This window comes from Choristoneura fumiferana, chromosome 16, assembly GCF_025370935.1.
Source record: "Choristoneura fumiferana chromosome 16, NRCan_CFum_1, whole genome shotgun sequence".
Classification (NCBI taxonomy): domain Eukaryota; kingdom Metazoa; phylum Arthropoda; class Insecta; order Lepidoptera; family Tortricidae; genus Choristoneura; species Choristoneura fumiferana.
The window spans coordinates 384,855-406,300 of NC_133487.1; the positions used below are offsets into that span (position 1 = coordinate 384,855).

A 21,446-nucleotide genomic window follows, 5' to 3' on the forward strand; every position below is an offset into this window, starting at 1 on the left:
GGTGACAGAAAATATAGTTCCCTTATTTAATTAGATACCTATATAACCCGTTATAAACCGCTCCCCACGCGCTAATCATCACGTGTCACGCTAAAAATAATATTTAAATTTGCAATTTCATTTTAATCAGTGCCCGAATTGCACTACGTACTCGAAGGTAATTACAACCTTTTATAAAATTTATACATATTTATTATTTAAATAGGCGGTTATATATAACATTAAAATCAAAATAATCGAGCGATGCAAAAATCCGCATTAATTTTATACCTAATATCATAATAATGATATAGCGCCTAACGGAAATTTAAATGCTAACACCTCATCCCTCGAAACTCATCGCGTAAACCTATCCCTTAATCGAATAACAAAACGTGATGGTACAGTAAATCCAGGAGCTCAGCCCGCTAACTGCGCGTTGTGCGCTGGCGTCGTGCCAGCCATCGCTTCGGGAAAGATCGCCTTTCTTCGGATCGGTTTTATGTCGACGTTATTTGGTACGTGCTAAAGGTATAAAGCTGTAAGAAGCGATCCTTCTGCTTGAATGACGGGAGGAATAGTTAAGTTGTTTTTTTGGGTTCCGTTTGCAAAAGGAGCCAACGGAACCCTATTACTGAGACAACCCTGTCTGTCTGTCCGTCTGTCACAGGGCTCTATCTCTTGAATCATAATAGTTAGACACTTGAAATATTCACTTAATCTTTAGATGTATAATCACTATAAAAATAAATTATTAAATTTAAATAAAATAAATATTTAAGGGGGACTCCCATACAACGAACTCCAATTTTTTGCCTTTTTTTGCTAATTTTTAATGTTGTATAGATAATGGTACGGGACCCTTCGTGCGCGAGTCCGACTCGCATTTGGCCGGTTTTTAGTTTTGAATGAGTGTTTCTATGACAGACTAGTTGGTAGGTACTAGTAACGTGAGGTTCGTTAGAGTACTAATTAGTCACATTTGTGATTGGTTGAAAAACTAAATGAGCTAATCGCATGCAAGATGACAACAAACAGACCTCACGATATTAACGCCACCTAGCGATATTCACCTAGAAACCCTCCTGGAGCTTAGAAAATAAATTGGATTCATACGAAAATGAATTTATGACAGAACTATAAACAACACGCAATAAGATAAGGGTTCTCCTAATAAATACATCTGTATTAGAAAACCCAATACAGTAAATAGTTAATAAGCGCATTAAATTTAAATACTTACAAAAATAGTTAATAAATAAATAAATAAATATCACGGGACAATTCACACCAATTGACCTAGTCCCAAAGTAAGCTTAGCAAAGCTTGTGTTATGGGTACTAAGCAACGGAAAATATAATTATATATATAGATACATATAAATACATATTAAACCCCAAGACCCGAGAACAAAATTCGTATTTTCATACAAATACTGCCCCGACACGGGAATCGAACCCGGGACCTCAAGCTTCGTAGTCAGGGTTTCTAACCACTAGGCCATCTGGTCGTCTAATATCTCAAATAAATGTTGTAATCCTAAAATAAACAATATTGAACAAGTTTTGTAATCAAAAAAATCACGGGAAGATATTTCTCATGCGGAAAAAGTTAGTCCTCTTCCTCTTAATATTATAATGTGCATGTGTGTCTTTGTATTCGTAGTAAATAGTCAATAAGCGCATTAATAAGCTGAAAATGAGAACTAAATACCACATAGGCTATTTTTATCCAGATATCACCACGCGGCCACGGGATTGGGACAAGATCCCGAAGTTTCAACCGGTGTTTTTTGTACTGCATTAATGGAACCCACGATGTACCTAATTCTTGGAAATTTTCTGAAATCGAAATTTCAATTCAACTGCCACACTGCTTTAAGCGTGCGAAGCCGAAGCTAAAGGCTAGTATCAAAATAAAGAACACCCAGTTCCAAACAACGCGCCGCTACCTCGTCTGCTCCACAATTTATCAAAAGTCCTCGAGAGAAAATTCAAGAGCTATCTCGACAGTGACAAAGTCCCACGTCCCGGGGACGACACGGGGACGACCCGATCGCGATAGCCAGGTGCGGCGACTTGGCGAAGTGCCAGAGGGAAAATTGGGCAATTTAGATAGGGGCAATAACCTGTGACGGCTTCTGCGGCACCGGCTGTTTGAATGGATGCCGAGTTAATGGGTGTTCATGTTTGAACTGTCTCTGAGTTTGCTAGTATGCCAAGAGAGCGAGGATTTTTGCGTTATTACAAGACCAAAATACCGCTGAATGATTACTTCTCACAGTGTTACTGTGTCTAGTTTTAAATGGGTATGCTGGGCGGGGCCCAGTACTATCATTGGTTGTTTTAATTTCTTTCAAATGCATTTTTTATTTGTATCATAGGTATATTTTGTAAAACTTTCTCTCTTAAAACTCTCAATTTACTCGTGTTAGCACTCAGGGGGGCTACTACGAAATTTGAAAATCGAAATTCGTATCGCATGCCGTCCCTCTCAGTCTCGTATTAAATAATTTAAGAGTCAGCGGGCGGCAAGATACAAAGTTCGAATTTTGCACTTCACGTTAGGTACGTAATTCCCAACATACCACGGTACACTGTTTCATAGATTACAGATTGAATTATTTAGGCGGAAAGTTTGTAACGTTTTGTTCTACCTAAATATTAAAACAGGATTTAATCATACCCGTACCATTATTACGAGTAATACAATCCAAACAATATCCGGCAAGTAACAATATCCCTACCCATTGCGGCAGAAAATTAATTTTCTCGAAACCGTTCGAGTACCCCTAAATCTTCTACACGAAAGTACCTACGAGTACAACTTTACTATACTCCTAGAATTCCTATAGAACTAGAATAAGAGGAATACACGTACATATTTTAGTATTTATTTCGATCTGCATCTTCAGATCGATGTACATCTTTAATTTTGTTTTGCTTGGATGAACAAGTTAAAGAGTTTTTTCGTGGCAATGATGGCCTTTCCGAAAGCGCTGATAGTTTAATAGTACATTGTGTCTTAAGGGCGGTAAATAAGGAATTACGAACGAGAGTCTATTAGAAGCCCGAAGTCGAAGACTGAGGGCTTTAATGAGTCGATGTTCGTAATTCTAGTACCGCCCGTGCGACATACAATGTTTTTCATCACATTTGCGAGTAAAATTTTATATTTCTAAAAGAAAAAATATAATTGTTCCAAATATTGGCGATACCTTAGGCTGCGCTCTTGGTAGCGCCGCCCTCCCCCTACCTCAGCATGTGCCTGAGCCGCGTGTGCATGTGGTCCTGCAGCAGCAGCGCGCGCAGCAGTATCAGTACGGACATTGACTTATTTACCGACCACGGGTTTCATGACAAGCACATTAGGTCGAGGCTTTTATTTGGGGGTTGCAACCAAGGTAGCCTGCATGTTACGACACTGTTTACGAGCAAATGTGATGAAAAATATATTGACATGTAAAAGAGCCTTGTTGTGGCTTACTTACAGCACGTCTAGGGTTTTGATATAAGCTCAGTGCCGGAAACCTTTGCAGATAAAGCGACATGAAAACGCGTGTTAAAAAAGACTAGCTTTCTTCCACATTGAGCCCTATAGGGTTGAAGGAATAAGGGCCGCGTTGTACGGGCCACGAGAGCGCAGTAAAGAGGGAAAGTGACATCCTGCTATTATCCGCTTAAGGTCGGACGTCCGGCGTCCTGGGGGACCTGGGACGTTCAGAACTTGTACCTACACCGGCCTTGTATGTATATGCGAGGATCTTTCGCTGCGTATGTTGCTAGTAGGATAAGGCGCTTACGACTTCTATATATCTTAAAAGAGTAAAATTTCAAATGGAACTCTGTGTTTATACGTCCGCTTTAATAAGATAAAATCATTTAATAATAAATATTAAGAAAATACAAAATATTCATAAGACTAAAACTACTATTAAATTAAAATAATTAAAACTAAAACTTTAATTAAAAAAGAGAGGTGGGCCTCTTGGCATGGTGCCCATCACGCAGGCAGCATTCCCGCGCTGAACTGCGATTGAGATTCTTTGCGCGAGAAAGCTGCCGGCGCGAGGGTTGCCTGTTGCCTCCCTTATCCTATTGCTGAGCTCCCTGTAGCTCCAGCGCACCCTTATCTCAAGGACCTAGAGTCTCGACTCGACGCCGAAAGCAAAGAAATGATATCTGCGCCGAGACAGCTATATTTTTTGACCTTGAGGCGTTCCCGGGCGTCTGCCGCTTTAATAGCATTGTAAACGTGAGGCACAGACATAATGATTAAAATAAGTTTTTGTTAAAAATTAAATTTTTATACCTATTTACTTGCATTCTTCTAATAGATGCCTGTTACTTCTATCAGATAACCCTATTATAACAAAATTTTATACGATGATATCAAAAAGGTGCCCACAAAAATAAAATAAAAGCTCGCGTAATGACCCAAATGACAATTCACACCAATTGACCTAGTCTCAAAGTAAGCTTAGCAAAGCTCGTGTTATGGGTACTAAGCAACGGATAAATATAATTATATAGATATAGATACATACTAAGTATAAGTAAGTATTCATTATTTATTAATTGTTTATGCTTGAGCTCGCAGAAAAAGTAATGTATGCAACTATTCATAATCAGCCATTGAGAAACTCATGCGTATCTGTTATAAACGCGTAAACTCGCTCTCTTATCTCAATGGCCCTTATTATGATACAGTTGCATAAATAACTATTGTTCCCAATTTTAATCGACACAGAAACATAGGTAGGTTTTGGTTGCGTTAAGTTTGTATCGGCCCGAAAGGCCAAAAGCACACAGAAGTAGGAGCTCCGACGACACTGTTTCTGTGTCGATTCAAATTGGGAAAACCTCTACTATTAAAATAAGCTTCAGTAGAAAACCATAGCTTATTAATGACTACGTTAAAAGGGGAAAATAAATAAATCGCTTCCAGGGCCTCCGCTAACTCACGCGGGTGCACGCCGCGGGCCCGCGAGCCGAGAGGGCTCAGCGACGACACGCCAAGGGCCTAACGCTGTTCGTAGCTGCCGCGGGTGCACGAAGCGGGTGCACGTCTATTGAAAACTAGTATGGGCAGCGAACTGCACGCGTCGCGTGCGACAGATTTTACCTACCCGCACCCATAGGCGTGCGTCCACTCCAATACGAGTAGCGTATGCCTGCGATGCGGGTACAGCAGGGCTACTACGAAACTCAAAACTCGAAGTTCGTACTTATCGTACCGTCCCGCTCGCTCTCGTATTAAACAGTATAAGTGTCAGAGGGACCGCACGACACGAACTTCGAGTTTCGTAGTAGCCCAGCAGGTACAATCCGTCGCACGCGACGCGCGCACTTAGCTGCTCATACTACTTTCAATAGGCGCAGCCAGAATACTTTTTTAATCAACATAGGCGGCGGGCGTTTTTAGGTCGCGTGAAATTTCTATTTTTCTTATTAAATATTAGCCCTGACAGTATACTGCCTCCGCTCCGTTGTCTCAGTGAAAGCAGACCCTCAATCACGCCTTGTTAATCAATGCCGTCAAACGCCGTCTCAAAGGCAATATCGGGATCTAAATTATAATATACAACACATATATTATGATCTTAATTATAATTAGTATCGTGTTCGTCGCCCTTGAAGCCCGATACGGACTTCAGCTTTGATCAGGCGCACATAATAACCTTTTGCAATTGATAAAACCCTTGCGTTGCGATGTTGTTGTTTTAGATTAGTTTAGGAGATGGCGTCATTACACGTTATATTGAGCGTAACCTTTGACTGTCATTTCGATATGTCACAATACTTGTTTTTGTGCTTTTTTATTATGAGAGGGAGGCAAACGAGCAAGCGGGTCATCAGCGGGGTGTAAATTTAAATGCGCAAAAAACGTATTTACAAAAAGGGATTATTTACCTGTTTTGTGTTACTTCGTGTAACAATAAATACGAGTAAACATAATAAACTAAACAATATTTTTTTGCTTAGGCGAACGTTATATTCACACTTTTACCTACTACCTTTTCGCTGTCACTTCGTGTCACTTGTAAAATAGTCAAAAGGGATACGTTGACAAAGCATTGTTAATTCTTTACCTTAACCTTAAAAGCACTTCACAGAATCGCATTTTACTTCGATCGTATATTTAATTATAGCGGTGTGTCACTATCGTTTCTTTTTTTAGTCGCTATTATTTTTAGTCAAATTTCACCTCGATCGTGCATTTAAGTATCGCGTTGTGTCTCAATCGTGTTTTTTTTAGTCGCCATTAGTTTTAGTCGCATTTCACCTCGATCGTGAAATCGTTGAGTCCCAAGCGAACATCGTGGCGAAATGCGTCTAGGGTTAAAATACTACACGAATAATGATATGCTAAAAATTATCTAGTTTAAAAAATGACGTGTAAGAGTGCCCATTGCGGCCTATTTACTGAATAAATGATTTGAATTAAATGTATACTAATGTAAAAATTTCGTCAAGTTCAACATTCTATTGAAATTTTATTAGTTCGAGGGGACAAGGAATGTATGCTTTTGAGGTAAAAGACTAACAAATATGACAAACTAGGTATAGTGGCCAGATATCTCGAACCTCGACTGTACTTGCATTGTCTTCCAATCTATCTTCAAATCAGTTTTCAAATTTCATCTCAATCTGATTACTAGGAGTGGTCTCACTAGTGGGTCTAAATGGACCCGTTAATATTACAGTAAATAATTAACCAACGAACAAAAAGTTGCAAAAGCCTCCACTTTTTCACTTCAAAGTTCAATATCTCAAAAACGGCTAAACTGATTTTGATGAAACATGTCTAAGAACCATCGCTAGAGAACCTGATTTCAAATAAAAAAACCGCATTCAAATCGGTCCACCCGTTTAAGAGCTACGGTGCCACAGACAGACACACACACAACACACGCACGCACGCACGCAGACACAGACACACATAGCGGTCAAATTTATAACGACCCTCTTCTTGCGTCGGGGATTAAAAATAAGCTTAATAAACACTTCTAAAAATATAATGCAGCCATTAAATAAATACAAGTTTTTTTTTAGTTACTTTCATGCGTATTTAATTACCTATTTCAGTAAATACGACTAGTCGTATGGTTTGCTAGATTTCTACTTCTATATTGATATAATTATTTTTAAAGTCGCACAGTTTTATCATAAAAAAAAACACATAATATTACATCATTAAAAACTACAAAACTTTAGTAAATTACAATTACGATAAAATCTATAATTCGTAATTTGTACTTGAAATTTGCGCCTCGCCGTTCTTTGAAGAAAATCCAAACTGGTCAGAATAAAATTATCTAAATAATTTGCAACCTCGCTAAGACTAAACTAAACTTTTAGACTGGGTACTAGGTATTAAAATAAATAAATAAATATCATGGGACACTTGATACCAATTGACCTAGTCTCAAACTAAGCAAAGCTTGTACTATGGATACTAGGCAACGGATAAACATACTTATATAGATAAATACATACTTAAATACATATCAAACATCCAAGACCCGAGAACAAACATTCGTATTATTCATACAAATATCTGCCCCGGCCGGGAATCGAACCCGCTTGTAAAAAGAAGGAAACTTGGTTTGAAATATCTTCTCGATTCTACAAACTACTTTTAGGTTTTTAGTTATTTATCTTATAATATAAGTTAGGGGTCCTTGCGGATACACTTCGACCCGTAGGGATCTTTTGTGTAATTACCCCTCTTTTTTTAGTTATTTAAATAACACCTTGTTGGAAATGTTCATAGTTCAGTAGATAACGTACAAATATACTGTGTATTATTGGGTAAACAAGAGCAAAAGTCAACGTGATGCAATGCAACTAGCATAGATACAGGCGGGATTTCGATAAAAATGCTGTTGAAAACTAGTAATTTCTACTCATTACGAGTGGCCATATCGCTCGAAGAACAGATAACCGTTGGGAGAGAAAAGTTCTCGAGTGGCGACCACGAACCGGAAGACGAGGCGTTGGCAGGCCTCCTACCAGGTGGACTGACGACATCGTGAGAGTTGCGGGAAACCGGTGGATGCAAAAGGCGAGTTGTCGTTCATTGTGGCGGTCAGTACTTTTTTACTTCTGAGGAAAAATTAGAGCCAAATAGCACTATTCGTTGAAGTAATATTTAAGTCGTGATGTTAGTAGGTCATCTAATTAAATTTCGCCGAATAGGAACTCCAGTGAATATTTATCTCTCAAGAGGATTGCCAAACTTGACATCTGCTATTACAATGCCTCAGCATATTTTGAGCAGCAGCGTACCACCACCCAAATAAGTGGTCTACCACCCTAAAGTTGAAAGTTGAGTTGTTGTCTGTCAACTTGAATGTTCGACTTTAGCTACGTATTGATTTCATAGGAAGTTGTATATAAATTGATAGACCACTTATTTCACTGAGCACTGGGCACTGGAAGTAACTCTAATAAGGACCATTTCCCCCTTAAACTCAGTTATGTTCCCGAAGCAATTAAGACCACAACAACAAAAGAAATGAGCCGCCGTAAGAAATAATGAATTCCCCTCAGTCCCACTTAGCAGCGTTAGCACCTTCCCGTAAACAGGTTTAATTAAATATGGAGTCGGAGCCGGTAACTGGACCGGGGCCGGGTAAGAACCCGGGCCCGATGGTGCCCGGGGGGCGCAAATTAGGGTCATGGCCTGACTAGGACTAACGTAACATTAATTAAAACATTTAGGAAAGATGTAGCTACTGTCCAAGATGCGAGGGGCTAATTTGACAGGACGTTCGCTTGTTTGGCTAGGATTATTAGGATCAAAGGCATGTAAATAGCTGGAGATCTGGAATAACTATCCTATTAAATACGAATTTAATTCGCCATCTGCATTACTTAAAAGGAGTAGTAATTAATTACCGTACATTTGACGGTTTATTTGCAAATAGTCAGAGCTTCACAAGCGAAGCGACATCGAATCGAATCAAAGCAGACTTCAAAGAAAACATCAAAGGAACTAAATGCTCGCTCGGAACACGCAGAGCGGAAAAATAGAGAAAATACCAAAAAAAGCTTGCAAATCGTTGAAATAGTAAAAGGGAAGCTAACGGTTTCATCTGTGGTAATCCGGAGAACCGGACGACGTATTCGAAACGGTAACCGGACCGGCAAACGTTCGGAGAGGTTTGGAAAGCTTTTTAAAAGCTGCTGGAGTATTTGATGAGCACTCGGGAGCGACCGACATCACGGCGGAATGACGTGCCAAGTCATTTGATGCGGCGAAACGATGGTTATTTGAAAAAAAGTGCTTTATTCTTTGTACATTGGAACAAGTATCTCAAAGTTTGTCAATTGTGTTTTGTTTCTTTTCTTTTTAACAATAAAGAGTTTACATACATACATACGTAAAAGTAGTGCTTTAACATTGTTTTTGGTTGCGATATCAGAAAGAAAAACCGTTCAAGTGCGAGTCCGACTCGCGCACCGAGGGTTACGCGCTTTGTAAGTGCCATTTCTTTCTTTCATATCCGTACCAAATTTTAGTTAATCAGATCACTAGAAGTGTGTAGTGGAAGTAGCAAGAGTTGAACCGACAAATCGAATATCGTAAGTTAAACAATAGATCTTAAAATAGACCACACCTAGAAGCACAAAAAACAGATTTACAGATAACGCATAGCAATAATTTATGTTATTCTTAATTCTATGTTAATTAATGCACTTTAAAATATTACATCTATGACGTTTTAGTTCTCAAACTCCCGTGCCAATTATGTGAACAGGTAAATCACTAGGATGTTGAATATTGGCAGCTCTCTGTGTCCTCAAGATCAGATCTCTGGTGGACACCAGCCTGCGCCAGCGCAGGTCGGAGGCAAAATGACGGTGGCAACGAGACAACCTCCAATATTCCATCTTTGTTTAGAGTGCAAGAAGTTTATCGCACACTGCACTGCACTGGATGCACTGGACTGGAATTATGTAAGCTAGCAACGACATAAATGACCTTTAGCTCTTTCACTAAGAATCCGATAACTAAACCGAACAACTTTAAGATAACGCTAAGGTGAACTATCTTAACAAAGTAACAAAATAACTACTCAAAGCAACTTTAAACCAGTTAAATACAGCTTATTTTTTTGCACATCATTAATTCAATCATGCCGATGTAAAAGCAGTTGTATGGCGAAGCAGTATGCTATAATTTTGCTTAATTAACATTTTGTTTCTTAAGCGTGGTCAGTTATTTCACTTCGAAACATCTGTGATATCACTTACTTTGTTGCAAATTGCGGTAATGATAATCAAAACAGCTGATTTCAATGCCTACTTGCGTTCATTGAAAAACTAACTAAGTAGTTAATGATGCTGCTGCTTTAGTTTGTAGTTATAAGTTTATTTTTAACCCCCGACGCAAAAGAAGGGGTTTATATGTTTGACCGCTATGTGTGTCTGTGGCACCGTAGCTCTTAAACGGGTGGACCGATTTGAATGCGGTTTTTTTTATTTGAAATCAGGTTTTCTAGCAATGGTTCTTAGATATGTTTTATCAAAATCGGTTGACCCGTTTTTGAGATATTGAACATTGAAGTGACAAATTTTAGTTACTTCAATATTATTTAAATCTAGACTGTAAGTACTTGAATTTTGGTTTTGTTTTACTATATCAACTTATTTTGTTTAATTTCTGTAATTAATTATTTTCTTAGTATATTTTTAGAAAGAAAGATGGAAATGTGCATCACACATTAGAAAAAATAAAGAATCAAGAATAAATTATCACAAAATGGTCCCAACTCGAGTTTAAATGACTTCCAAGATTTAGTTACAAACTTAGTTACGAGTAAAAGTGAAACTAATAATAATGTGTGAAAAAGTCAGATTTAGTAACCACGCCGCGTAACTACTTACTGCTCGTATCAATACTCGTAATAGTAAAGACCATTAAGTATTTCAGCATTAATAAATATGTAACTACCAATCCAGATGTGACTCTACCTAAATCGATTCGAATCTACTTCGACTTACCGCTCTCGCTCTTAGCATACAGATAATTGTGTGTTGGAAAAGGATACATTCTGAGGTTGCCGCCTTTGTCGCCGATGGCGAGCAGCTTCTGTATGGGGTCCCATGCCAGCGCGGTTGGCGAGAACGGGAACCCGTGCCGAAATGTCTGTAACAAACAAAACTCACATAAATAAGTCAAATTTTATTTGCTTTTCTAGCAATACGTTGGCTCAGTGGAATCTTAAGATTTTAATAAAAACAAAACAGAGTTTCGGGTCCTCCGGACGGGGTAAATTATCGGACGTTTGAAAAAAAAAAGTTCTGTACCACGAAAGGGAAGAACAGAATCCTTATAGGTACCCGTGTAAAATCGGTAGAAACTTTGAAATTTCACCTTCGTACAGTCAAGGGCAAAGATATCGACACGGACAATGTTGCAAAGATATATACACGGCCTTAATGTCAAGCGCATAAAGTCGTGTATACATATTTTTGTAACTTTGGCCGTGTCGATATCTTTGCCCTTGACTGTACAACTCAATTATCAAGGAAATCGGAATAAAAAATAAGCAATGTGTTTATACACTTTTTTCTTTTCTAGACATCTTTTCCAGCAGTTTTAGCTTGGAAAACTAAAAAGTGCACACATAAACTTTCGCATTTGTAATAATTAGTGGGACATAGACACAGACACACACGTACATCAACATCACGCACGATACAGTCAGTTGGAGTGGACCCCCCTCCTGTTACTGCGCTACTACAAGCATGTAAAAGAGAAGGGGTGAAGTTTACAGCGCTGTTTTCTCTAGATTTTTTTCTGTATTTCAACTTTCAACACGATAGACTAACTCTGTAAGTAAGGTTTCAATTACGGTGTTAAAAAAAAGAACAAACATTTTAACAACGAAAATAAAACACAATAGAGAAAGGAACCTTTGTACGATTCGCGTGATTAAAAAGTTTCTTGTTGCACGAACAAAGAAAGTTGCTTCCGCCGAACTCAAGGGCGCGGGTTCGATTCAGTCAGACCCAATAAATAATGGCTCGCACGGGAAAGCTTTGCTTCTATAAACAGAATCACCTTCATTCAACAATCATCGTTATCATCATCCTAGTCTTAGCCTATATACGTCCCACCACTTGGTACAGGTCTCCTCCAGTAAAGAAAGAAAGAAAGAAAGAAAGGTTTATTTTGGCTCCAAAAGTACCACCTAAAACTAAGACTGAAAATAGCACTAAAACTATGTTACTTGGTGACACGGCACATTATGTGCGGTAACGCTGGTTTTCTGTTGCCCCAGTCAGACGGAGAAAAAAAAATTTAAAACCATAGACAGTACGGATTAGGATCCTTTTTTCACGTTCCCAAATAGGGAACTTGAAAAAAGGAGTCAATTTCCAGGAGTCACGTATTGGTCAAAACAATTTAACTTTAATTAACTAGGTACATTATGCTTCTCCGCTACTAACCTAAACCAAATCCAATGCTATATAGTAGGCAGCGGAAAGTAAAGTAAAAGTATAATAGTTCTTGGTCCTCTACAAAGTGTCGTCTGAATTAAAACACGAGTGATTTTACAGTTGGCTCTTTGTTCGAGCTCGTCTTGAAAAAGAACCACATACTGATTCTGATTTGAAGGTGAAGCTTTGAACGCGATACAAAATTAGTTTTTCAAGTTAATGCTGGACAATATAATGCAATAATACAAAATTAATCTTAACACTCAGTTTACATAATTATACTGACCGGCAGAAAATTTGGCCCTGTCTACATAAAAAAATATCTATTAAATACTGCATACATTTGAGGGACAGATTTTTTGCCGCTCAGTATATTTTAAAACTTACGAGTCATCATCATCATCATCATCTCAGCCTATATATGTCCCACTGCTGGGCACAGGCCTCCTCTCAGAACAAGAGGGCTTGGGCCATAGTTCCCACGCGGGCCCAGTGCGGATTGGGAACTTCACACGCACCATTGAATTGCTTCGCAGGTTTGTGCAGGTTTCCTCACGATGTTTTCCTTCACCGCAAAGCTCGTGGTAAACTTCAAATGTAATTCCGCACATGAATTTCGAAAAACTCAGAGGGAAACTTACGAGTACATCGACCCATTTCCGGTCCACCAATTTGAAACACGTACATCATTATATTTAACACGTCCTCAAATCACAAGCCGAAGGGTCACCGTCATAAATTGAGAAAAGCGTACGACCACCTTCAACTTATCAAAACACGAATGTAACTATTTAAGTGAACCGGCTATGAAGTCACCGTTCGTCAAAACACCTGATAGCATGTTTTGGTTGCAGCGATAAGGAGCAAACGTATAAAAGCTGGCGGGAGCTTGGTCAGGGCACAGTCGAGCTGTCGTCTGGTCACCATGAAGTTCCTCGTGCTAGCGGCCCTCGTGGCCGTTGCTTCGGCATCCGTTGTCAAAGATTCTCGCTTCGACGACACCGTCATCGGCAGGGAAACGCTCGGTAAGCCGACTTATATATATTTTACTCTTGTGATTGTTTTAAATTGTAGTTAATGCTATGCCAATTTATTGATGAGCTTAGTCCCAAAGATTTTTTGGGGGTAAAAGTGTTATAGCTATGTTTTTAACCCCCGACGCAAAAAGAGGGGTTATAAGTTTCACCGCTATGTGTGTGTGTCTGTCTGTCTGTGGCACCGTAGCTCTTAAACGGGTGGACCGATTTGAACGCGGTTTCTTTTAATTGAAAGCAGGTTTTCTAGCGATGGTTCTAAGACATGTTTTAGCCAAATTGGTTCAGCCGTTTTTGAGATATTGAACTTTGAAGTGACAAAGTCGGGGCTTTAAAATCGTTTTTTCTATCTTCAATGAACGGCAATAGAATAATTTAAAAGGGTTTAGCAGGCTAAGGAAGGACATGTGGCCCCTGTGAGGAATAGGTAAATTGGTGAATGTTGATTGTTTGTCGCCTCATTACTAGTAATCAATCACTCCAACTTTCAGCCCTCTATCTTGAACTGTCACAGAGATAATGTTTACGTGCAAAATTACTGCTTTCTAGCATTGATAGTGCCTGAGCAAAGCCGCGGACGACAGACAGACAGACAGACAGACATGGCGAAACTATAAGGGTTCCGTTTTTGCCATTTTGGCTCCGGAAAAAGGCAAGTGAAAAAAAATATCTATCTAGGTACAGGGGGCCTACCATGATCTTTACATAAACGATACAAACGCAGAGCAGTTCAATTTAGGCACCTAAACTGAATCGTCGGAATTGGTGCCACGACGTTTATTTCTCATTTACTTCGTTTATTTCGCTGAGTCTCAATGGTTTACAAGTGAATGAAAGACCGATATTGTCTCTGGTCCGAAACTGAAACGCTAAGTCGCGAAAGGGATGCCGCTATAATAATATGCAAACCAAATATTGTATACTAAAACTTCTTTATTTTGGAAAACCATAACTCTATGTCATTCCGTGTTCTTAGCAACCGTTGTGTTGATTACAAATAAAATGTTTACGCTGTCACTAATTCACGAGTCTCTTTTCTCACTAAAAAATAGTTTTATCAATGAGGAGTTAAGAAGCACAATGTCGTGAGTACCTATGAAAAGTTATAAAACTTAAATAAAAGTTTAAAAGACCAAGTTAAATGGTAAAAACCCTCTATGAACTTAACTGAATCGCTAAGACAATAGCGATGAGTTCGCCATCGTTCGTGGTTGAGGTCGATGGACCATCCTTTTACCCAAAAAGATCAAATGTGGCTTTCAAAGCCTGGGGCGTGAAAACAAAGTTTACATTAAAAACATATTTAATACACCTTAAAACCGTACCATAAATATATCGAGCAACCACAGTGCGTAGTCTCGTTTTTTTCGGAAAAAAGGGAGGACAAAAGTTTCCGAAAGACAAAACTGTCTCCAAACACAGACATTCATTGCCCCGTAACGCATAATTGCCATAATTAATTTCAGGTAATGCAAAATAGCTCACCCAAAAACTATGAGATTTGACATTTCGGAGACGTCACGCTACACTAGCGCCTCTAGCGGTGAATTCATACGCGATAGCCCTCATTGCCATTTATTCCTCCCAGCCTTTTGATATGACTCCGCACGTTCCTCTCAATATGGTCTGTTTGTTGCAGTGAATGTGGACGTGAAGGTGAAGGAGCTATGCATCATGAAGCTGCTGAACCATATTCTGCAGCCGACGCTCTACGAAGACATACGCACCGTGGCCCGCGAATGGAACATCGAAGACAACACGGACAAATACCTGGTAAGCCCTTATTTCTGGTGGTGTGGTGGTAATAGAAGAGTTGGATGTCTCTGCCTATGGCTTTAGAAAACACAATTAATAATAAGTAATAATTGTGTCCAAATGTTTTCATTCCTTAATTCTTTTAGTTACAGCTAAACTATTTGATTTATTTTTACTTTTAGAAAACCGATGTTGTGAAGAATTTCATCGAGACGTTCAAGATGGGCATGCTCCCTCGTGGTGAGATCTTCGTCCACACCAACGAGAAACACATTAAGGAGGCCATCCGAGTGTTCAAACTCCTGTACTTCGCCAAGGACTTCGACGTGTTTATCAAGACCTGCTGCTGGCTGCGCGAGCGCATCAACATCGGCATGTTCGTGTACACCCTCACAGCCGCCGTCTTCCACCGCAACGACTGCCGCGGCATCATTCTCCCCGCTATCTATGAAATCTACCCCTACTACTTCGTGAACAGCGATGTCATCAACAAAGCATTCATGATGAAGATGACAAAGAAAGTGACCGACAATGTCCTCGCCAATTACTGGGGCATCAGGGTTACCGACAAGAACGTGTGCTACATCGACTCCCGCAAGGGCGTGCGTCACACCCTTGGTAAAGATGACCAGCTAGCGTACTTCACTGAGGACATCGATCTGAACACCTACCTCTACTATCTGCATATGAACTACCCCTACTGGATGGAGAATGAAGTGTACGGTCTGCATAAGGAGCGTCGCGGTGAGGTGATGACTTACGCGTCGGAGCAGTTGCTGGCTCGTTACAGACTGGAGCGCCTCTCTCACGGCATGTGTGACATCAAGCCGATCAAATGGGACGAGAAAATCAAGACTGGATTCTGGCCCAAGATCCGCATGCACAACGGAGAGGAGATGCCCGCCCGTCAAGGCAACACGATCCTTCTGAACGAGGATAACCTTAAGTACAAACTGGTCTTTGATGACTTCGAGAAGATGACCCGCATGGCTATCCTCACCGGACGTATGGAAACCGTAAGTTTTAACTCCATGTATACAAAATACTTATTAACTTCTGTTTTTTACCACGATATCTTTTTCGTGGCTTTCAAAATCGTTTTTTAGATTAGTTTAATATTGTTTTATTTTTCAGCGCGATGGCACCGTCATTACCCTTAAGAAGGCTGAAGACTTTGAGTATCTCGCACGGCTGCTGGTCGGAGGCATTGGCATGCTCCACGACGACGCTAAGGTCGTTCACATCACCAACATGCTCAAGAAAATGTTCGCCTACAACGTTTACAACGTTGACAAGTACGTAAACTATCTAACTAATCTCCGAATTATAATCGATGGAAAGAAATATCTTGCTTCTATCATTGCATTGTCAGTTGAAGCAAATTAAATTAATTTAAATACATACACATTGTAACAAACTTTCATATAATTATATCAACCGTCTTTTACTTTGAAAAGTTAGCCGACTCCAGAATAATAGTGTAATTTATTTAATTTCACAGGTACACGTACGTCCCCACTGCTATTGACATGTACGCGACCGCCCTCCGCGACCCGCTGTACTGGCGTCTCATGAAGCGTGTCAACGAGATCGTCAAGGTCTACAAGCTTCTGTTGCCTAAATACACGCGCGACGAGTTCCACTTTCCCGGAGTCAAGGTCGAATCAATCTCCACCGACAAACTCGTCACCTTCATGGACGAATACGACATGGACATCACCAACGCCGTTTTCCTCGACGACGCCGAGATGCAGAAGAAGAAATCCGACATGCTGTTCGTGGCCCGCCAGCGCCGCCTCAACAACCACCCCTTCAAGGTCACCGTGGACGTCGTCTCCGATAAGGCCGTGGACGCCGTCGTGCGCGTCTTCATCGGCCCCAAGTACGACTGCATGGGCCGTCTCATGGACATCAACGACAAGCGTTTCGACATGGTCGAGATCGACAGCTTCCTGTACAAACTGGAGACTGGCAAGAACACGATTGTGCGCAACTCGGTCGAGATGCACGGTGTGATCGAAGACAGGCCGTGGACACGCCGCGTGTGGGACCACAGCTTCGACGCTGTCGACACCAACTCGCACGACCGCGTGGTCGACAGCTGGTGGTACAAGACCAGGACCGGTTTCCCGAGCCGCCTGCTGCTGCCTATGGGTAGCCGCGGTGGTCTCGAGTTCCAGATGTTCGTCATTGTGTCTCCGGTGCGCACCGGCTTGACGCTCCCGACCATCGACATGGCCCAGATGAAGGATCGCCACACTTGTTTCTGGACCACGTGTGTGGACTCGATGCCGCTCGGCTTCCCATTCGACCGCGTGATCGAGACCACCCACTTCTTCACGCCGAACATGAAGTTCACCGACATCCTCGTGTTCCGCAAGGACATGGATCTAGCGAACGTGAACAAGGAGGTGGACACGTCCGACATGGTCATGCGCCGCGACGACCTGACCTATCTGGACAAGGACATGCTCATGAACTGGTCCTACAGGGATGTCATGCTCATGAGCACCGACAAGATGATGCGAATGTAAATGATCAATTAATTTTCTATTTAGTTCTTAGTGTACTAAAGCCAATAAATCACTTATAGCATAAATGATTCACTTTTATTTGACACTCGTTTTATATTTGTGACTGGCAAAGGCAAATATCAGTGACAGAGAAAGATAAATATCTAGATTTAAAGTTAAAAAGGTCTTGAAGTCGTTTTTGACAGAACAAGACAGTACCGGTATTATAAAAATTAAATAAACTAGATTTGTTCCTTCGCGAAGTAGTCCGGTCAAGTTAAACGAAATAGGCGTGCTTGTGTATAATAATTGCAGTCATGAGATATTTTTCCCGCCTTTCCTCTGCTTGTAAAATAAAATATACAAAGGTATGTAGGTATACATGTATACCACAAATATTCATCGCAAAAGCATAACTTTTCGCGAAGGTGTGATTTATAAGTATAACTACACTGACTTATATTATAAGTCATACGTCATTATAAACAGAGTTTCGCAAAATAACGCCTTACTCAATCTACAACAATATCACACACCAATATCTTGTATTTATGTTCTGTGTATTTTGGCAAATAAATCATTATTATTATTATTATTATTATTATTAACAACAGTCATAGGTACTTGTTGTGAGATGAGTAACATATCAGTGCAATATCGAGATTAAACTTAATGGAGGATGGGCAGTTTTGTACGGACTCTGGCCTAGGAACCAATAGCGACAATGACATTGTGCCGATCACATGGGACGAGAAGCTAAAGACGGGCTATTGGCCAAAGATCAGACTCCACACGGGTGACGACATGCCGTGCCGGTCCAACGACACGTCGCTTATACACGACTACAACTACAAGATAAAGGAAGTTTGGAGGACTTTGAGAGCCGCGTGCGATTAGCAGTGTCGAAAGGACATCTAATACGAGTAAGTTCAACATAAAATATTCTACGATACGAACAATTACGATTATTTGATTTTCTTACAGAACTAGCAGATTGACGACCAACCGTTGAAGATTAATAGCCTAGAAGACATCGAGATGCTGGGCCGATGGTTAACGGGTGGACTGGCGACGCCGCATGACGATCCCAAAGTCACGCACTCCACCAATTTAATGCATAAAATGCTTGCTTACGCTACGTACATCATCGAAAAGTAAGTATCGATATTATAAATTTCGTAGTCGAAAAATTTTCGTTGAAAACCTTGCTTCTTTTCTTTCCAGAAACACATACGTCCCAACTGCCACCTATATGTATTCGACATTCCTGCGTGACCCAGCATCCTGCAGTGTGTTAAAACACGTGATAATGACCAGTCAGCTCTTCAAGAATCAACTGCCGCGGTACACGCGGGAAGAGCTGAACTTCCCCGGGGTGAAGGTTTGGTGCTGTTTAGTGGTAAGGGTAACGAACGGGCTACGCCCTACTGGATTGTTCTGGTCCGCTCCATCCTTGGACGCTGGACCCTGGACATCGTGCACTGGGAGCTACGCAAGGATCCTCAAGGTAGGCGTGCTCTTCCATCTAACACTGACTGCCAACGTAGATTGTCAACCATAACCCCTTTAAATACAGTCCACTCTTGCTGGTGGCTGTTCCTCCATACCTACACCTCAGGCCGTATAGAAACCTTCGTTTCTCCGTGCCTCGCATCAGGTTTTCCAATTCCTGACTCTTGTTCCTTCCGCGCTAACACATATTATGAAACGCCGCCATTTCATTATTTGGCCAGTTTAGGCAAATCATGAAATTCCTAGGCTTATCATGAAACGCCGCCATATCGGTTCTGGCACTTCGCCGGCCGCTGCCGAGGCACGCTCGCTTCGCTCGCTCGGCTCGTGCGTCGTAATCACAATTAACACTAACCACTCCTCGCTTCGCTCGTCGTACCTAAATTTTTCTTCTTTTCGGCATATCACGATGTGCCCGGTATAGAGCTAAGACTATCGACGAATGCGTTGCTCTAATCGATCTACAACAAAATACTAACCTCCAAACTACGGGCAGCCGTCCATGGTTTTTTCACATTGTGCACAGGATTCTCCGTTTCATTCACATAAAAAGAATGGAGCTGATGTTCAAAAGCTTCTTTTGCACTTCTATTTTGAATTCAATCACTATTTTCGGTTCAAAGATCATTTTCACGCGGTAAACAAACACGGCCGGTCAGCTGGTCACGGCCGCCATTGCATACGCAGCGCCACCAGTGGCCAAAAAAGAAACTATTTTACGATGTGCCCGGTATAGAGCTAGGAATATCGACGAATGCGTTGCTCTAATCGATCTGCCGTATTATTTCTCAGGAACATCGTGATATGCCTGGCCAACATTTAGGCATATCATGAAATGGCGGCGTTTCATGATATGCCTAGGAATTTCGTGTTCTGGCAGATTTTACGATCGGCCGCCGACATATAGAAGAGTAATTGAAATCTTGCGGCTCCCTCTAGGTACTATACATACCGTAATTCAACACTGGCCAATTGTTCGGCTTCACATTCCACATCCCGTCAAAATTTAATTACCTGGTACCTCTATTTTGGGCATCAAGTTTATTAAACAGCCGCTCCCGGGTCCTGGCAACACAAATAGAAATCGGCAAGGGCTCGTCCGGGTCCCGGATTTACGCAAACATTTAGGATTCTGACCCTTTGAAGTCGCTCAAAGACCCGCCGGAAGTTCGCTAGTGTCAAAGGATATTCACGCCTTTTTATGATACATCTGTCACTGTCAAAGTGTTTCTTGATCTTTGTGCCGCTAAAGGATGGACTATTAAACACTGTATTAGAGAGAAAAAAATATCAAAACGTTTGATAAATGATGTTGCGGCGGCTCTAGATTTATCGGTGTTATTGTTGCAAACATTGAGTTCAGCGCAGACTCGGTTTGACAAAGCTTGTTGCTGTATCTAATCGTGGTAATTAATTCCGTTTGAGTTAGTTTCCAACGGCCCTTTGGGAATTTGTCTTCATTGAAGCGTAATGTACTGAGAACTAACTGGAGACGCAGAAGTAAATAATTAACAGTCGTACGAAAGAAGCCTAATTCGTCGAAGCAATAAAATTTCATTTTACTCGTCATCATCCCAGCCTATATACGTCCCACTGCTGGGCACAGGCCTCCTCTCAGAACAAGAGGGCTTGGGCCATAGTTCCCACGCGGACCCAGTGCGGATTGGGAACTTCACACACACCATTGAATTGCTTCGCAGGTTTGTGCAGGTTTCCTCACGATGTTTTCCTTCACCGCAAAGCTCGTGGTAAATTTCAAATGTAATTCCGCACATGAATTTCGAAAAACTCAGAGGTGCGAGCCGGGGTTTGAACCCACGACCCTCAGCTTGAGAGGCGATAGGTCAAACCACTACTTTAAAAATACGAGTATATAAATGTTGTGCTCTCTCTGTGGCCGCTCGCTTTGCCGCGTGACCGCCACAAAGTGAGCGCTCGCAGTGTAAATTAACTCGCCTTTGATTGATCTATATAAAACAAATGCGTTGCTGTGTATTTGTGATTTCACTTCAGTGAGACGCGAATCGTTTGTAAGTTGTTACCTACGAGAGTGGTAAGCGTCCGAGTGATCGACACGCTAATACCCAATAGATGACAGCCTGCTGTCACCTCTATTACTAATGATTTATAATTAAACATGACGACTTTTACGACAGTGACAGTCATGAGCAGTCGCACGCTTGTACCTTATTCGTAGA

At 41.0% G+C, this 21,446-nt stretch overlaps 2 protein-coding genes across 2 annotated transcripts in view; one reads left to right on the forward strand and one right to left on the reverse strand.

Annotated features, from left to right (window-relative positions):
* Positions 1-21,446, reverse strand: part of Tomosyn (syntaxin-binding protein tomosyn) — a 446,939-nt gene that overhangs the window by 100,288 nt on the left and 325,205 nt on the right. Inside the window, exon 2 of the mRNA XM_074099246.1 lies at positions 11,039-11,136. Coding sequence (XP_073955347.1) covers positions 11,039-11,136 — 98 coding nt within the window. The remainder of the gene's footprint in view (positions 1-11,038; positions 11,137-21,446) is intronic.
* On the forward strand, positions 13,317-17,822 carry LOC141436314 (basic juvenile hormone-suppressible protein 1-like). Its single transcript, XM_074099245.1, has 5 exons — positions 13,317-13,459; positions 15,108-15,241; positions 15,406-16,239; positions 16,358-16,518; positions 16,725-17,822. The coding sequence occupies exons 1-5, from the start codon at positions 13,360-13,362 to the stop codon at positions 17,755-17,757; spliced, it is 2,262 nt and encodes a 753-aa protein (XP_073955346.1). The 5' UTR covers positions 13,317-13,359; the 3' UTR covers positions 17,758-17,822.